At 41.2% G+C, this 16954-nt stretch overlaps 1 protein-coding gene across 10 annotated transcripts in view; it reads right to left on the bottom strand.

Annotated features, from left to right (window-relative positions):
- Positions 1-16954, bottom strand: part of SLC39A10 (solute carrier family 39 member 10) — a 79814-nt gene that overhangs the window by 48008 nt on the left and 14852 nt on the right. For 2 of the 10 annotated variants that reach the window (XM_065562042.1, XM_065562044.1), the window contains exons 1-2: positions 5564-5705; positions 4504-4735 (exon numbers count right to left, since the gene is read on the bottom strand). The exons of 3 other annotated variants lie outside the window; for them this stretch is intronic. Coding sequence is in view for 1 of the 7 variants with exons in the window: in XM_065562036.1 (XP_065418108.1) it covers positions 14143-14181 (39 nt within the window). In the remaining 6 variants the exon portion in view is untranslated. Of the gene's footprint in view, positions 1-2972; positions 3166-4503; positions 4736-5563; positions 5706-14142; positions 14598-15244; positions 15348-16954 lie in introns of those variants that run through there. 5 more of the 10 variants (XM_065562039.1, XM_065562041.1, XM_065562038.1 and 2 more) reach the window with 5 other exon arrangements.

Here is a 16954-nt window from a genome sequence, read left to right as displayed (position 1 = left end):
TAAAATATCTTCGATCTTCCCAGCTCCATTTTAGTGAAGATTATTTTTAAAAGCCTTAGGGCTACCATTTTAGGATTGTACTAGAACTGTATGAGGCAAGTGTTTATTCTGGCCTCAGTTCTTTGCACACCCACAATGCAAGTGCAACTTCACTCAAAAGTTAGTTCTTGCCATATTCAGTAGAAGAACACAGAACTTTGAAGGGATACAACTGGAAAGTCATCATCTGAAAATGTTGTATCTACTATAGTTATTTGTAACACACAGTATTACTGTAGCCAAAAGATGGCAAAGAACTCTATTTTTCAGTGTGTTTACTTTGTGTACATGTGAGCACTTTGGGTCTGGTGAAATTCAATGTTTCTTCCTGTATAGTTAGCATCTCCCTTTCTGAAATGAACCTTATAATATCAACAGTGAAGCAGGAAACTTGCACACATTTTTAAAAAGAATTTTCTTTTAAAAATAGATTGGGAAAAATCCTAACAGAGCATCTATCTGTCAGTTTAAAAACATTCAAGCTGAGCGTTCCTTTAACTATGCAACTACCTATGTGCACTTTCCATGGGCCCATCATCATGTTACTGTACATTCTATGGCCACACATCATGATTGGCTGGAAAAGGCAAGTTAGACAATGCATTATGATTAAGGCTGCGAGTCTTTCACAGAGGTCACGGACTCCGTGACCTCCGCAGCTGCAGCGGTTGGTGTGGCTGACCCCAGGGCCACCGGAGCAGTTGGGGTTGCCCTGGGGCCAGCCACACTGGCTGCTGCTCTGGTGGCCCCAGGCAACTAGTCCCGGGTGCTGCCCTGGAGCACTGGTCCAGGAGCAGCAGTGGCGGGGCCCCGGGCTGCCCCCCACCTGGAAGAGCAGCAGCGGGGCCATGCGCCCTCCCCCGCCCCCACATGAGCAGTGGCGGCAAGGCCTTGGGCTGCCCCCTGCCGGGTGTGGTGGTGGTGGGGCCCCAGGCTACCCCCACATATATGAGCAGCAGCAACCACCGGAGCATCTCTCGCCCTCCCCCCCCCAAGCACCTAAGATTAAGTTAGGGATATTTTTAGACTTTTTGGTTATTGCCTGTGACGTGTCCTTGACTTTTACTAAAAATACCCGTGACTAAATCATAGCGTTAATTATGATTAGTTAGCTTATATGAAAAATTTGGAAAGAAATAACTGTAAGATAATTAGATGCATCTATTCTAGACTAGTCTTCTGCATGTAATTTGATACACTGTAAGTGGCTGGCTTATACATATATATATATATGAATTGCCTCTCCCTTCACTATGATCATGTTTTTTAAAGGATTTTGGTTCCCCAAAGCTACCTGCTGAACTGATTCCATGTCATCATGGTAACTGCATGGAAATATTTCCTCTTCTACTCCCAGAGCCACTTAACTCTGTCTCTTCCCTCCTTCAGTCATTATTTCCCGCTTTCCTCTCAACTTTGCATGATTTTGTCTCCTACTCCAAGGCCAGATGAAATGTCTAGTCTATTTTCATACAATTTTATTAGTGACTCAATCCATTTCTATAGGGAAAGACATCTGTCCACTAAGTCTGCAATACTTTGACAGTACCAGACAGTGGCTCCCAGTGCAAAGCCTGGCATTAATAATTTTAGTCAATGATAACTGAATAGGTACTGTTCAACAGACTGTTCTTGACAATTTTGGACACAAATTAAATCCAAAAATTCAAGTATTTTTGTTTCAGCAGAACATCAAGACATGTTGTAACTAATGTGTACAATGCGTAGTTCATTTCCTTCTTTTTAAAGATAGATAATTGGCTAGATTATTTAAAAAATGAGTCACATGTGTTAGCATAGCAAAAATACCCCAAGTGAGCAGGAGCTTTCAGAGACATATTCCATACATTTGCCATGTTTAAAACCCTGCCTTATCTTTTAGTTTTCATATCACTTACACTATGGATCACCAAGTTCCTGCTCTGAAAGAGATTCCCCATAAGCTCTTCATTGATGTCATACTTACCATGAAACTTGGCGAAGGCTGGAGTCTGATCATAACTTGAGTGGCATGTGTGCTATTTATTACAATATTGCATAATCTGAAAGCTTTTTTAAACAAAAAATATTTAAGAATACCAGAACTTTAACATTAACTGCTTTCTATTATTCTAAACTTTTTTATTATTCCATAGGTAGACTCTTCTCTACTACAGTTTCAGGATAACAGAAAACAGTAAAGATCTTGTTGTCACGCCAAGTAGCAAACAGCAAATCAGAAAGGCCTGGATCTTCATGGATCTTCTTTTAAAAAACAGGAAGGGGTTTTCTGTTTATTTTTTGTCCCTTAATTATTTCCCCTTATTATTTAGAGCATACCACAGTTTTCTACAGTTCTTTGTGTGTCAAATGCATTTGCAAATCATCTTTAGAAGTGTTTTAAATCAATGGTTTAAAGTAAACTGTAGCATCTGATGGTAATTTTGCTATTTGCTATTACAAAATTCAAAACACTTGATTATGAGCGTTGTAAGCTATCCAAGGTAAATGCAAAACATAATTGTCTGTCCCTCTTTCCTGAAAAAACCTACAGATTACATCTACTGTATATAAGCCTATAATTTCGTTAACTAATGCCAACTGAAAAGTAAAATAGATGGTTCAAACAACAGTAGTAAATTGGTAGACTAAGTCAAACTGGTCAGCATCAGCAAAAGTTATACTCCATGCAAAAATCTCTCTGAAAGAAATTGAAGTAGGTATGTTCAATCTGGATTGATAACTTTTTTTATTTTTTTTTTACTTAAGTTAAATATAGGTTTATTTAAAAAATAAGCCTATTAAAATTAGATTGGAAGTTGACAACCCATGTTAAGGCCTAAATCTATTGAAATCCTTTAAATTAAATACAAAAAACATCAAGTAGTACAAATTTGCTGCCAAGTTTTAAAGAAAGTCAAACCACTAAAATGGTGAAGTCACTGGCTACACACCTGAAACCAGAGTTTGAAGTGCTAAACCAACTTTCTACAGCGGTAACCCTCTTCCACAGGTGCACAGAGAATATTTTCTTCATTTCAATGTATTCAACTAGTTCAGTTGACTAGTTCACTCGAAGTTAAGAAATCAATTAGAGTTGAAAAAAGGAGAAAAGCCTGTTTTCTTCTTCCAATCTATGAAAAAAATCTAAGCGTGAAAGGATGAGATTTACTACTTCTAAAATCTTGAAGGACATTGATCAGAAATAATCAGTTAAATTCACTAACTTCTGGCAATATTTCCTTTATTTAATAAATCAGTTAATTTTAAATACAAAAAAGTTTTGATAAAGTTTTCTTTTATGTTTCCAGCTCATTTAATAAAAATCAATTAAAATGCTTTTGTGCAACTGAATTTGCGTTTTCATCCAAATAGAGCTTGACACTAATCACAAGTAAAAAATTAATCATCACATTATTCACCTTCTTCTAAAATAATAAAAAATTTAAAAATTAGGAATCTGAATAAATGTATGTTAAGTTATATAATTGTTTAAATAAATGTGTATCCTCATGGCTGGCAAAAAGTAGCACCAAATTTAATGTAATGGTTATATTTAGTTGCAAATCAACACATTTTAATGATTACCAGCCACTGAGAATTAACTTTCCTTTAGGAAAATAAATAAAAAGTACAAATGTAAAACATGATTAAAACTGATTATGTAAATCAAGGTTTCCTGCTTGCTGATTTAAATCATGATAAAAACTCGTAATGTAAATTGCTTTGATTTAAATCAATCCACCCTGTGTTCAATCTTTATGATGCTATCAAATGTTGCACATAAAGAATCTTTTTAATGTAAGTCCACACTCATCTAAAGTTTAGTCTAATTATTACATATAAGTGATTTTAGTCTGACCCTGAGAAGTGCTGAGCTCTCTCAACTTCCACTGGAGTAGAGGATGCTTAATACCTCGTAGGAGGTGCTACCACACCCATATTTTCTGATTTCTATACATATTAAAGTGCATAACAGGTTATTTTATTCTACTCACCCTATCACAGAGCCACTTCATTAACTTTTTGTGCTAGCTGTTCACTCAAATAATTTGTCCCTCTCCTCATTCTGCGTCATTGCCAGATTAAAGTTACAACCTGTTGCTCTGCATAGGTCATTTATTTGGAGTAGAAACAGCAAATGTCTAGCTACTGACACCTTAGTCCTCAATTGGATTTTGACTCCAAGGTTTGGAAAAAATCCCATAACCTGATGCCCTAGATAATTGTGTTACGGTTGGACTACTATTTTTAGTAATTTCACATGCCTAGCAGATTATATCTTCAGCCAACATACTAGTGCGTCATGTACAAAGTGTAAAAAATAATAAGAGACAAAGGACACCTCAGGTTCTCTTACTGTCTCATATTTTCTCATTAATGATTTAAACATTAAGAAATTCTCAGTTAAGCTGCTTGTATTTTCTGTATGATTCAGATTGCACCTTTACAGATAAAGTAAATTCAGTATTAAAAAATAGTTACCTTTCGGGGTAGATGGTAGCATGAGAAAATTTCTTGAATACTACTTTGGTCATTACCAAGCAGTCAAAGGAAATAATTTGTTGAAGGCATCAGAAATTCAAACGTCCTTCTCCACCGCCACCTTACCCACCCATCCAAAAGCGTATGTGGACTAGGGTTGGAAAGTGTGCTCAGTGAAAAGCATAATACGTCAGAGGTCATCACTGTGTTCTTCCATCACTACTGGAAGCTACTGTAAAGCACAAGATTACATAAATGATGCTGACCAAAATTAAGTAACAATCCCAGAATTGTTCTGTCCCTTGTGTATTGTCTAATATTTATCTGACACACAGCTAGGTATATGGCTGCTTCATTGAATTGAAATAAGTCTATCTCCCTTTGAGAATCCCCTTATTACAATATATAATTAACACCTTGCCTTAGAAGGTAATTTCAAACCTATATTATGAATTTATAGTAAGTAATCAAGTTATAGTAAAAGAGTAATCTAAATTTCAGTAGACACTGCCAAAACACTCTCTCAGGAAATGACACTTTGTGTATTTCAATTTTACTACTAGATTGAAAATGTAATAGTAGTATGTTTTCTTTAACTCCAAAAATGCAATTGTGCTTCTTTCCTAGTTCAATTTTAATATGTATTAACAGGAAAGCACTTACTTAAAAAAAAATACATTCTATACACCATACAAAAAATTAGTGCCCCTTAATAAATTATTAAGTTTTATTACTTTATGAACCAACGTTCCTGTCCAAAGATTAAAAGTACCATAATTCTTTGCTCTCTTAAGAAAAATGTTAAATCAACATATGTAGCCCTTTGACACTGGAAATCCTGAAAAGAAGTGCCATAAGTCAAAGAATGTCTTTTGAAGACAGATAAAGTATTTTTTATAATATTTAACTAGAACCACTTACTTGTGGTGTAATTCAATCATTTTATACCATTAATTTAATTATACAAGTACAAAATAAAAACACTTATTTTTAAGTATATAATTCACAATAATTACCTGCAGCCACTGTCATTTTTAAAAGTCTTAAAACATCTCCTTACCTTAACTCATCCCACTAAGAGCATTCATGCAGTTTCTTAATTCCAAGCATCATAAACCCTTTTACACATTCCTCTCTGCATTATTCAAACATATCATGCGCTCAGCGAAGTCACTTGACATAAGGATTGTGCCATGAATCCACTAAACAAAAAATGAACCTCTGTTGGTATTTTAGATTTGTACACTTCAAGAGTCAGAAATGCATATACCTTCCTCATGATTAAGAGTGTATGAATTCTAGTAGCACAATATATTTTGTGTTATTTTATGTACATTACCCTCATGCTATAGTAATAAGTCTCAATACAAGAACCAAGTAAGAGAGTTTCCCTGTGATGAAAATGTGAACAAAATAACCAAGTGTACAATATATTCACAAATATTTTAGATGTTAGCTAAGGGCAGATCATCATTAACAACTAATTTCTCTCATTGTTTATGCATTCAGATTCCATTCACTTCAGTGAAGATACATAGACGTAAACGAGAGTAAAGGACAAATAGATAATCCAAGGACTGCTGAAAAAAAATACAGAGCCTCCTCTAAATAACTACTTCAAATGAAGCCCAGGTTAGTAGTGACCGAAAGTCTTTGGTCTATAGGTATGTCTATATTGGAATAAGAGACCCACTGACAACTGGGGCTGGCCCGGGTCAGCTGACTCGGGCTTGCAAGGCTAAAAACTACAGCGTAAACATTCGGGCTCAGACTGGAGCCCAGGCTCTAGGATCCTCCCTCTCGTGGAGTCCCAGGCTCCAGTCCAAACATGCACACATCTATTTTACAACCCCACAGCCCAAGCCCTAGGCCAGCCACAGTTGTTTAACTGCTGTGTCACAGATATCCCCAATGTATCATACTGTACATGAAATAAGTGAACCATATTTTAGCATAAAAATCTAGTGAGGCAAACTGTCCGCATCACAAAAAACAGCCATCGCAACTGAAACTAGCTAGCATACTAATTAAGTGTTAAGCAGAGGCCAATGATTAGGATGGTAGGATGCTGAATTATCCTCTTACCCTGGGGTAGGCAACCTATGGCCCGCGTGCCAAAGGCGGCATGCGAGCTGATTTTCAGTGGCACTCACACTGCCCGGGTCCTGGCCACCAGTCCGGGGGGGCTCTGCATTTTAATTTAATTTTAAATGAAGCTTCTTAAACATTTTAAAAACCTTATTTACTTTACATACAACAATAGTTTAGTTATATATTATAGACTTAGAGAAAGAGACCTTCTAAAAACATTAAATGGCACGCGAAACCTTAAATTAGAGCGAATAAATGAAGACTCGGCACACCACTTCCAAAAGGTTGCCGACCCCTGCTCTTACCCCTACAAGTGATCCCCCTACAGATCATTGCTCAGGTGGGTTGAGGCAACAATAAGTAGAAGACTTCTCTTTCCATGACTGTCAATCTGGCACCTTCCACAAGTAAATTCCTAGGTAAGGTTTTTAGGTTATAAAATAGAATTATTTATTAAAAACCTAGATACTGAGTGCTCAGTTTAAGCATTTAGGGAAGCTTTTCTGGTTTAGTTTGCATTCAGTATGAAATGAGGAAGTGTCACTGTTCTGCACTGTCAGCCAAGTAGATCTAGAGGATTGTCTACCAGCCGCCATCATAGAAAACATACAGCTGTACGCATAGGATACTTGCCCTGTAGAGAAGACTGCTAATTATAACATTCACAGCTGTAGAACTGACATACTGCTACCATTCTGAGCAACTTTATAACCAGACAGCATTGGATATATAGCGCTATTTAGCTCCACTTCAAATGAAAAACCAGTATTAAGATGACACACTAATGCTACTCACACACAAAAAATCACAAACTGAATTTGGTCGTTCTATTTACATCTCTGTTAAAGAATGCTTTAAATAAAATTAAACAAAGTTACATTTTCTTTATGCTACATATAGCTTGGACTATCAATACTAAAAATGACTATATGCACCTTCATCGGCAATTAGATCTACTAAAGGGAAAAGCTATCTATTGGATACTCATCAATTATCAGCAGTACATCAGATTACATTTCCAGTTATCATGCATAACTCGTAGGATTATTTTAATCCACGTAGTAGTGACCGTAGCACTGTAGCCCTGAATGAAAGGCTAGCAGAGTTCTGTTTACATAACTGCTACAAGTTGGATGATCACGGCACGTTCACAGGATAACAGGGTCTATGTGGACTTAATATTTTATTACAGCAGCAGCTGCCAGCAGCTATAGTTAAGATCTCTTAGTTTCCATTATAAATCTCTATTTTTGAAGTGTTTATAACCTGGATGCAGACTGTTTATAACCTGGACTAAAATCTAACATCAGGCCTCAGTTGAAGCACCTATTTTTATACAAGCTATTGGACTTCTATATAAATAAAATCCCCATATATTTATTTTTAATCATTTAAAAAGATCTAGTAGGATATTTTTAACCTTACAACTGAGCACAAAAAGTCTAGAAATATCTCAACTAATAGAGCGAGTCAGTCACATATTTTGACCATAGCCATAGTCATTCATCAACTTCCAGTAAAATGTGACCATTAGATTTCAGATCACCTAGACTAGCAAACAAAGATCAGTTATGACTAGTTAAAAAAAAAAAAAAAAAAAGTCTCCCCACCATTTGAAGATCTTGACCTTTGTCCCTTAAGAGCAGTTTGCAGCTGAATGGTTATGGAGGCCCAACATAAACGAATAATCAGGTGACTTACACAGTTCTAGCCCAAACTGATTTTCCTAGCTTTTGAGTGTTTAATGTGTTTTAAACATCTTTAAAATCATTTTTTTTTTTTTACACTTTGCTTAATGGTAAGAAGGTACAAGTGTCAATACAAAAGACAGCAGAGATTATCTAAAGCAGTGTTTCCCAAACTTGGACGCCCCTTGTGAAGGGAAAGCCCCTGGCGGGCCGGGCCGGTTTGTTTATCTGCTGCGTCCACAGGTCCAGCCGATCGCAGCTCCCACTGGCCGTGGTTCGCTGCTCCAGACCAATGGGAGCTGCTGGAAGCGGCGTGGGCCGAGGGATGTACTGGCTGCCGCTTCCAGCAGCTCCCATCGGCCGGTCCTGCGTACACGGCAGGTAAACAAACCGGCCCAGCCCGCCAGGGCTTTCCCTACACAAGTGGCGTCCCAAGTTTTGGAAACACTGATTTAAAGCATAGACACTAAAAATGCATTTACTAGGCAGTGACAATAAAAAGCTTTCTCTGGGAAGTAGGTGGAGCCATTAGTTTATAGAATGAACCTGGAGATTTTCTCATTAAATTCACAATAGATCAAAAATTCTGAAAAGCAGCAGTAAAATTGATAAGGGCTTGTTAGCTTTACTTTGCTGCTGCTCCCAAATTGTTCTGGGAGTCTGCTTTCTCCACTCCCTTCAGCCAAAAGAACTCCCAGAAGTGGCAGAAAATTCTCCCTACTTATGTTCATGGTTTTCCAAGAAGCAGCAGAGTGAAAGTTACAAGATAAACTAAGATAGCTTCAGAGTTTCTTTTGTTTTGCCTCAGCAAAACTGCACTCATTCTCTTCAGTGTCATGGTACTGCTTCTCTGAAAGCTATGAGCCACATTAAAAGTGATAGCAGGAGGAGGGCATGTCTACACATACAGTGCTACTGCAGCTGCACCTCATCTGGTAAATATGCTCTACACCAATGGAAACACTCTCTCCCATTGGCATTATAAAACCACCTCTGTGAACTGCAGAAGCTATATTGGCCCGCCAATATGGCGCTGTGCACACAAGCACTTATGTCGGTGTTACTTATGTCACTCAGCGGGGTGGTGTATTTCCTCCCTGAGCGACATAAATTATGCCGACATACGCTGTAGCCATAGCCTAAAACTCACCATTCTTTTTCAGTAGTTGGAGGGAAAAGAGAGGAAAGTAGTTCCTCCTTTACAGCAGGTGGGGGTCAGAAGGAAAGAGAAGTTGGGACATGGAGAGATGGGAATAAGACGGGTAATGCAGCAGCTAGTAAACAGAGAAGAGTGAGTTCTAAATCTAATCAGACCCCTTACTAACCAAGATTGGCCATGGACCAGATACACCAGCCTGCAAACAATCCCACTGACTCTCCCTTCCAGAAGCTAGTGGGAGAGGCACTGGGTTTCTCCTGCCAATCTTCCATTGGCTTCTGGTTTTTAGAGGCCTAGTAGATTTTTTTCCAACTTGATTATCACATAATGTGGTAAAGCAAATGTGACCTAAAAAGAAGCCAGTTAAAAAACAAAGATAAAAGTGCTGCTGGTTATAAGAACCATTTCTCCCTTCACATCCCTGATTTTATTCATACTACAGACTAGCCCCATATTAAAAAGAAATACACACCCAAGAAAGTAGAATCTCAGGCCTTGGCTACACTCATGGATTCACAGCACTGCCGCCAGCGCTGCGAGAGCTGCAAGTACTCCACCTCTCCGAGGGGAATAGCTTGCAGAGCTGCGAGCCAGCGTGCAGTGCTGCAGGCGCTGATTACACTGGCGCTTTACAGCGCTGCACTCGCTGCGCTCAGGGGGGGTGTTTTTTCACACCTCTGAGCGCAGAAAGTGCAGCGCTGTGAATTGCCAGTGTAGCCAAGGCCTCAGTATGGAGTCAAAATCACTTCGCTAAGGGCTCGTCGACACTGGCACTTTACAGTGCTGCAACTTTCTCGCTCAGAGGTGTGAAAAAGCACCCCCGAGCACTGCAACTTTCAGCGGTGCAAAGTGCCAGTGTAGACAGTGCACAACCGCTGGTCGCTGCACTCCCAGCGCTGGTAGTTACTCCCCTCGTGGAGGTGGTTTTTTTATAGCGCTGGGAGAGCTCTCTCTGCGATCACACAAGCAACATTAAAGCGCTGCCACGGCAGCACTTTAACATTGCTAGTGAAGACATGCCCTAAGCCTCTGAATGAAAGAGCTCTTCTCCTTTGGCAGATACCTGCTTCAGGCCACATAGCTGCTGGCATCTTTTGTTAAGTGGTGCCTCAACACTTTTTTGTTGATGTTCTTTTTAATAGCTACAAGTAAGTGCTTTGCTCAGGAATTGGCACCATATTGAAGACCTGGGGTACATTTTAAATAAAATCTCAGCTATACTTTGAGAAAAAACAAACAAATTTCTACATTAACTATAGAAGACCTTTTCCTCTCTCTCCCTCTGAATCCTTAGATACTGCTTGCGGCCTTTCACCTACAGATTAATAAGGCAAAGTAAATGTAACCAAATGACATTTTAACTAGGTAAACAGAACTATATACCATACTTAAGCCTGGGATAATCTGGCCTGCATAGATTTTTAACCCAGATATTACAGAATTTTCTCCAATTGATACTGCCTAGCCAGACAATTAAGCACTGATATTCAATTTAAAGTACTAAATGTGATTCCTTGCCTGTTTGGCCAAATCCACACAGTAAGTCTGCGTCAGACAGAAAGCACCTACTGCACCTCTACCCCAATATAACACGACCCGATATAACCCGAATTTGGATATAACACGGTAAAGCAGCGCTCCGGGGGGGCGGGGCTGTGTGCTCCGGCGGATCAAAGTAAGTTCAATATAACACGGTAAGATTTTTTGGCTCCCGAGGACAGCATTATATCAGGGTAGAGGTGTACTATTATTCCTGTACATGCATGTTAGTTGTATTTGCTCCCCCCCGCCACCCCCACAACCACCAATTTCTCAATTTGTGGTTTTCTGCTGTTTGACTAGGAATATCAGTTTATATGTTATTGTAATTTCCTATAAAATATGAAGAGAATGAACTATTTATACTTAGGGACTAGCTACCACAGTGGCCCAATATTCTGTTGCTGAAACCTTTACAGGACACCATACTGAAAAGAGCATACTTTTTATCCAAGCCACACTCATTTGGGTTCAAAACTACTGATTAGCATGGGTTTCTTCCAGGTATTACAGTAGATAAAGGGACACCATCAGAACTCGACTTTTTTAAAAACACATTTGGAAGTACATTTCTAATGGATCCCTAGATTACTGAAAATGAATTAAGTTTTCACTAAATATACTGTTTACTTTTTCTTCTCAAATGCAAAATGAAGATATTTAGGGCTGGTCCATGCTAAAATCTGCACCAAAATAATTAAATTGTTTTCAATTAATAGCTGGTTATTTGTATATGATGCCAGTCTGTGTATGGACACCTACTTTGGAATAAGTGTTCTATTGCAGTTTTGCTTACATTTGTACAAAATGTAAGCAAAACTGCAAAATGTAAGCAAAACTTACAAAAAAAGCACATGCACACAGACTTCATCAAAACAAAGGTGTTAATTATAATAATTTCGTTATTTCAATACAAGTTTGTGCAGACTAAGGCTCTAGTCAATTGCACTTTTGCCCAGAGCCAATTTAAATATACTAATCTTATGTATTAAGCACCTGCTGCAGTGACTGTCACAACCAGTAGAGAAATTATTTAAACAAGCTGTTTCATTTTAAAAGATTAAAAGCCATAAAATATTTTGATTTGCCTTTTGTTTTCTACAATTTTTTTTTCTCCCTGTAAAATATAAGTTGTAGGCCAAATGTGACCTGACAACATCTTATTCATTGTTTGCAGTGTTGTTGGACCATGGTACCATGTTGGTACCATGATGCTAGAGAGACAAAGTGGGCGAGGTACTATCTTTTATTGGACCAACTTCTGTTGGTGAAAGAGAGAAGCTTTTGAGCTTGCACAGAGGTCTTCTTCAGACTGCCCAAACCTGAAGAACAGCTTTGTAAAAGCTTAAAAACTTGTTACCCTGCTGGTTTACACTTCCATGTTAAATTATTTTTAGTACTCCAGTAGATGGGATACTAGCTACCTACTGCATCCACCTTCCATGGACACTGAAGTACTTTCCCCTACCGAAAACCCACATGAGCTACATGAACTAAGTAAAATACGTATGATTTGCAGCAGTGCTTCTCAAACTTTTGTAAGTGACCCCTTTCACATATAGCAAGCCTCTGAGTGCGACCCCTCGTAATTAAAAACACTTTATAATATATTTAACATCATTATAAATGCTGGAGGCAAAGCGGGGTTTGGAGTGGAGGCTGACAGCTCTCGACCCCCCCATGTAATAACCTTGTGACCCAGGGGGGTCCACTCACCCAGTTTGAGAACCCCCGATTTACAGCAAATCTATACACAGTTTTCAGGGTCTTTTGTACTCATTCTTCCAAAAGTACGTTGTTGCAATTTGACCAAGGAGACTAAATAAAAATTAAAGTTCTAATAACAAGGCTTAACATTCAATAATATTTAAAAAATTTATTTTGGACAAGGACATCTATTTCAAAACAAGTTTGTTAATGAGAAAGTGCTACCCATTCAGCTACACTTGTTTTTTGACAATTCTCATGGATGAATTAATTAATTCAGAAAGTTTTTTTACATTAGCATTCCTTTTAGACCAATATTCCACACACTAACGATTATACAAAAGAAGTTAGAAGTCCTTTTTGGGGATTAGAGTGGTGTGTTTTATTTATCCTCCTCCCTTCACCCTCCTCCCAAAAGAAATCAACCAGTTTTCACAGGATACACAATTAAAATCTTTTTAAATTAGAAGCCATTCCTTTGGCAACCTCTTATGGTCTCCAAAAGAGAACCTATTAATAAAAAAATTCCTTGGATAGTCTATTAAGTGTATTCCCTTTGCAAATGTAATGTTATCTATTTTTAATCATCTTGTATCACATTAGTTATTCTGCATGGTAGTCCCCAAAAGAACATTTTTTTTAATTTAAAAAGCATACACTCCCCTTCAACCACTTATGTCAGTTAAAAGAGCAACTAGTTCTCAACTTCTAAACACTAACCAGATACCTTCAATATGTATTTTTCAGTGATTTCAGGCTGCTGCTCTCACATGGAAAAAGCATGGCATAGGGCTTGTCTACACTGCCAAGTTGTCAACAAAACTTTTGTCTTTCACAGGTACTTAAAAAAGCTCCCTTCCCCCGAAAAGATAAAGGTTTTGCCGCAGCAAGTGACAGTAAAAAGAACAGGAGTACTTGTGGCACCTTAGAGACTAAGGCTTGGTCTACACTAACCCCCCAAATCGAACTAAGGTACGCAACTTCAGCTACGTGAATAACGTAGCTGAAGTTCGAAGTACCTTAGTTCGATCTTACCTCGGTCCACACGCGGCAGGCAGGCTCCCCCGTCGACTCCGCGGTACTCCTCTCGTCTAGCTGGAGTACCGCAGTCGATGGCTTGCACTTCCGGGTTCGACTTATCGCGTCCAGACAAGATGCGATAAGTCGAACCCAGAAGTTCGATTGCCAGCCGCCGAACTAGCGGCTGGGTATAGACGTACCCTAACAAATTTATTAGAGCATAAGCTTTCGTGGACTACAGCCCACTTCTTCGGATGCATATAGAGTGGAATAAATATTGAGGAGATATATATACACACATACAGAGAGCATAAACAGGTGGGAGTTGTCTTACCAACTCTGAGAGGCCAATTAAGTAAGAGAAAAAAAACTTTTGAAGTGATAATCAAGATAGCCCAGTACAGACAGTTTGATAAGAAGTGTGAGAATACTTACAAGGGGAGATAGATTCAATATTTGTAATGGCTCAGCCATTCCCAGTCCTTATTCAATCCTGAGTTGATTGTGTCTAGTCTGCATATTAATTCCAGCTCAGCAGTCTCTCGTTGGAGTCTGTTTTTGAAGTTTTTCTGTGACAGTGTGAATGCGGCTTTGTCAGCAGGAGCACTCTCCTGCTGACAAAGTGAATGCTGCTCGCGGGACTGGAAGTATGCCGACATTTAGAGACAGGGCTGTGTCGACACAGTCTTGTCGCTAAAAGCTGTGTGGTGTAGACAAGCCCATAGTGTTCTACTGGGGAAATCAAGAGTAGTTATTTAGGCTAGATGTGTGAAATGTTTGTAGAGTTAGAAGCTAAAACTGTATCTACCTTAACTTGAGTAGCATTTTGAGTTGTGGAAGGGAGAGGTGAGAAAAAAGCGGCACAGACAAAATAGTTGAGAAGGATAGACCTGAGAAGACAAAAAAAGCACGGGGAGGCGGGAGGGGGGGGGAAGAGACTATTAAAAGAGTTGTATCCCACACAGCATCTCAACATGATTTACTATCAGGGAGTTCTGCTTCAAGAAGAACCAGTTCAGGCACTGAAAAATGGCAAGACAGACAAGAAAAGGCTGAACCACTTACTCCCTCTAAACATTTTCTAAAAGTTGTATGTAGTGTAGTTGTAACCATGTCAGTCCCAGAATATTAGAGACACGAGGTGGGTGGGGTAGTATCTTTTATTGACCCAACTCCTGTTGCTGAAAGAGACAAGCTTTCAAGCCACACACAGCTCTTCCCAGGCTTGGACTGTAACTCCAGGACCCTGTGAGGGGGAAGGCTAGCAATAGGTGTTTAATTGCTATATCACCTTAACCTTATTTTTCTTTCCTGTATGCCACTTGTGACTGAGTGATTTTGCAGAAGCTGTCTCAGTGACAATGGCCAACCAAGTTACCCTCACTTCCAACAGTACCACTTAGCTCTTGCTTTTTTGACACTGTTCAAGGTTACACATAATTTACCTGAGATGCATCTCATGATAAGAAGTTTCCCCAATAACAGAGCAAACCAAGAATATGAAACTGAAAAGTACAAAAATGCATGCACCACCCACCTTCTAGTGTTCCCTTCTATATCATTCTAAGGAAGGTACCCTATGTGTAGTCCTTCAGAGCACATACTGCAGCTGAGGCATAATGATGGCTGGTTGGGAAGACCTAAAATACACAGTAACTTACGGCAGGTCTACAATTAAAACATTTCACTGGCACAGCTGCAACATGTTAGTGAAGATGCTATATGCGGTTGGGAAAGCATCTTCTGTTGGTGTAGTTCAGGCCTGCACAACACGCTGCCCGCTCTGACACGCGGGGGGAGGCGACCTCAGCCCCGCGCGCCGCGCTCTGACCGCCCTGACAGTCAGAAGCACGGCTGCCGGGTTCGCCCCCTGCCGGGGCAGGGGGGCCCAACTTCCCCCACCCCTGGGCATGGGGCAAACCCGGCAGCCGCGCTTCTGACCATCAGGGCGGTCCGAGCGCGGCGCGCAGGGCTGAGGTCACCTTCCCCCCCACGGCAGGGGGCGAACCCGGCAGCCGCGCTTCTGACTGTCAGGGCAGTCAGAGCGCGGCGCGCAGGGCTGTGAGGTCGCCCCCCTGCACACGCGTCTCCGTCTCCCGCTCCTCCTGCCTGGCGTCCAGCGTCACTTCCGGGGCTGCTGAGGCGGGAAGCACTGGGCACAAGGCAGAACCGGTAAGTCCGAGCGAGGGGAGAGGCACCCGGCCTGGGCTCGAGCCGCAGCTCATGGGGGCTGGGGTCAGGGGAATGTCCAGCTCAGAGGGGCTGGGCTCGGAGCTGAGGTCAGGGCTGGGGGGAGGATGGGGTCAGGGGGGTGTCTGGCTCAGAGGGGCTGGGCTCGGAGCTGGGGGTCAGGGCTGCTGGGGGATGGGGTCGGGGGGTGCTTAGCTCAGAGCTAGGGGTCAGAGCTAGGGGGGGCTGGGGTCAGGGCGTGTCAGGCTCAGAGGGGCTGGCGGTCAGGGGGGTGTCCGGCTCAGAGGGGCTGGACTCGGAGCTGGGGGTCAGGGCTGCTGGAGGATGGGGTCGGGGGCTGCTCAGCTCACAGGGGCTGGGCTCAGAGCTAGGGGTCAGGGCTGCGGGGGGATGGGGTCGGGGGGTGCTTAGCTCAGAGGGGCTGGGCTCGGAGCTAGGGGTCAGGGCTGGGGTTCGGCGGGGCTGGGTGGCACTGGGGGCCTGTTTCAGCACGGCCGGGGGGTTTCGGCCCTCAGCTATTTTCTTTGGAGTAATATGGCCCTCGCCGCTTTACGAGTTGTGCAGGCCTGGTATAGTTCCATCTCCCCAAGAGGCAGTAGCTATGTCAACAAGAAAAGCTCTCCCTTCAACATAGTGCTGTCTACACCCAGGGTTTGGTTGGTATAAATGTGACACTCAGGGATGTGGATTTTTCACATCCCTGAAAAACATAGCTATACTGGTGTATGTTTATAATGTACACCTAGCTGTAGAGTTGGGAGCATAATGAAATGGGCATTTAAGCTGGAGGCCAACAGCAAACGTTTGTTCCCCTGGGAAGGGGCAGAGGCCCACCCATGCCAGTCACCCCCATGCAGCCCTGGCTGGAAGCTGGGTTTATTGCTCCGGGGCGTGCAGAGCGCGCTTGGGCTTTCAGGCCCATGTGGGAGCCTCCCCAACCCTGGTCACTACAGCTTGCAAAGCTGAGCCGGGTGCCCTTCCCCCGGTACAGCCCCGGCGGCGATTCACAGCCGTGAGAAACCGTGTTCAGCCTGGCCAAGGCATATGGGCAGTTACC

Source organism: Chrysemys picta, chromosome 11, assembly GCF_011386835.1.
Source record: "Chrysemys picta bellii isolate R12L10 chromosome 11, ASM1138683v2, whole genome shotgun sequence".
Taxonomy (NCBI): Eukaryota; Metazoa; Chordata; order Testudines; family Emydidae; genus Chrysemys; species Chrysemys picta.
This window is presented reverse-complemented; position numbering and strand designations above follow the sequence as displayed.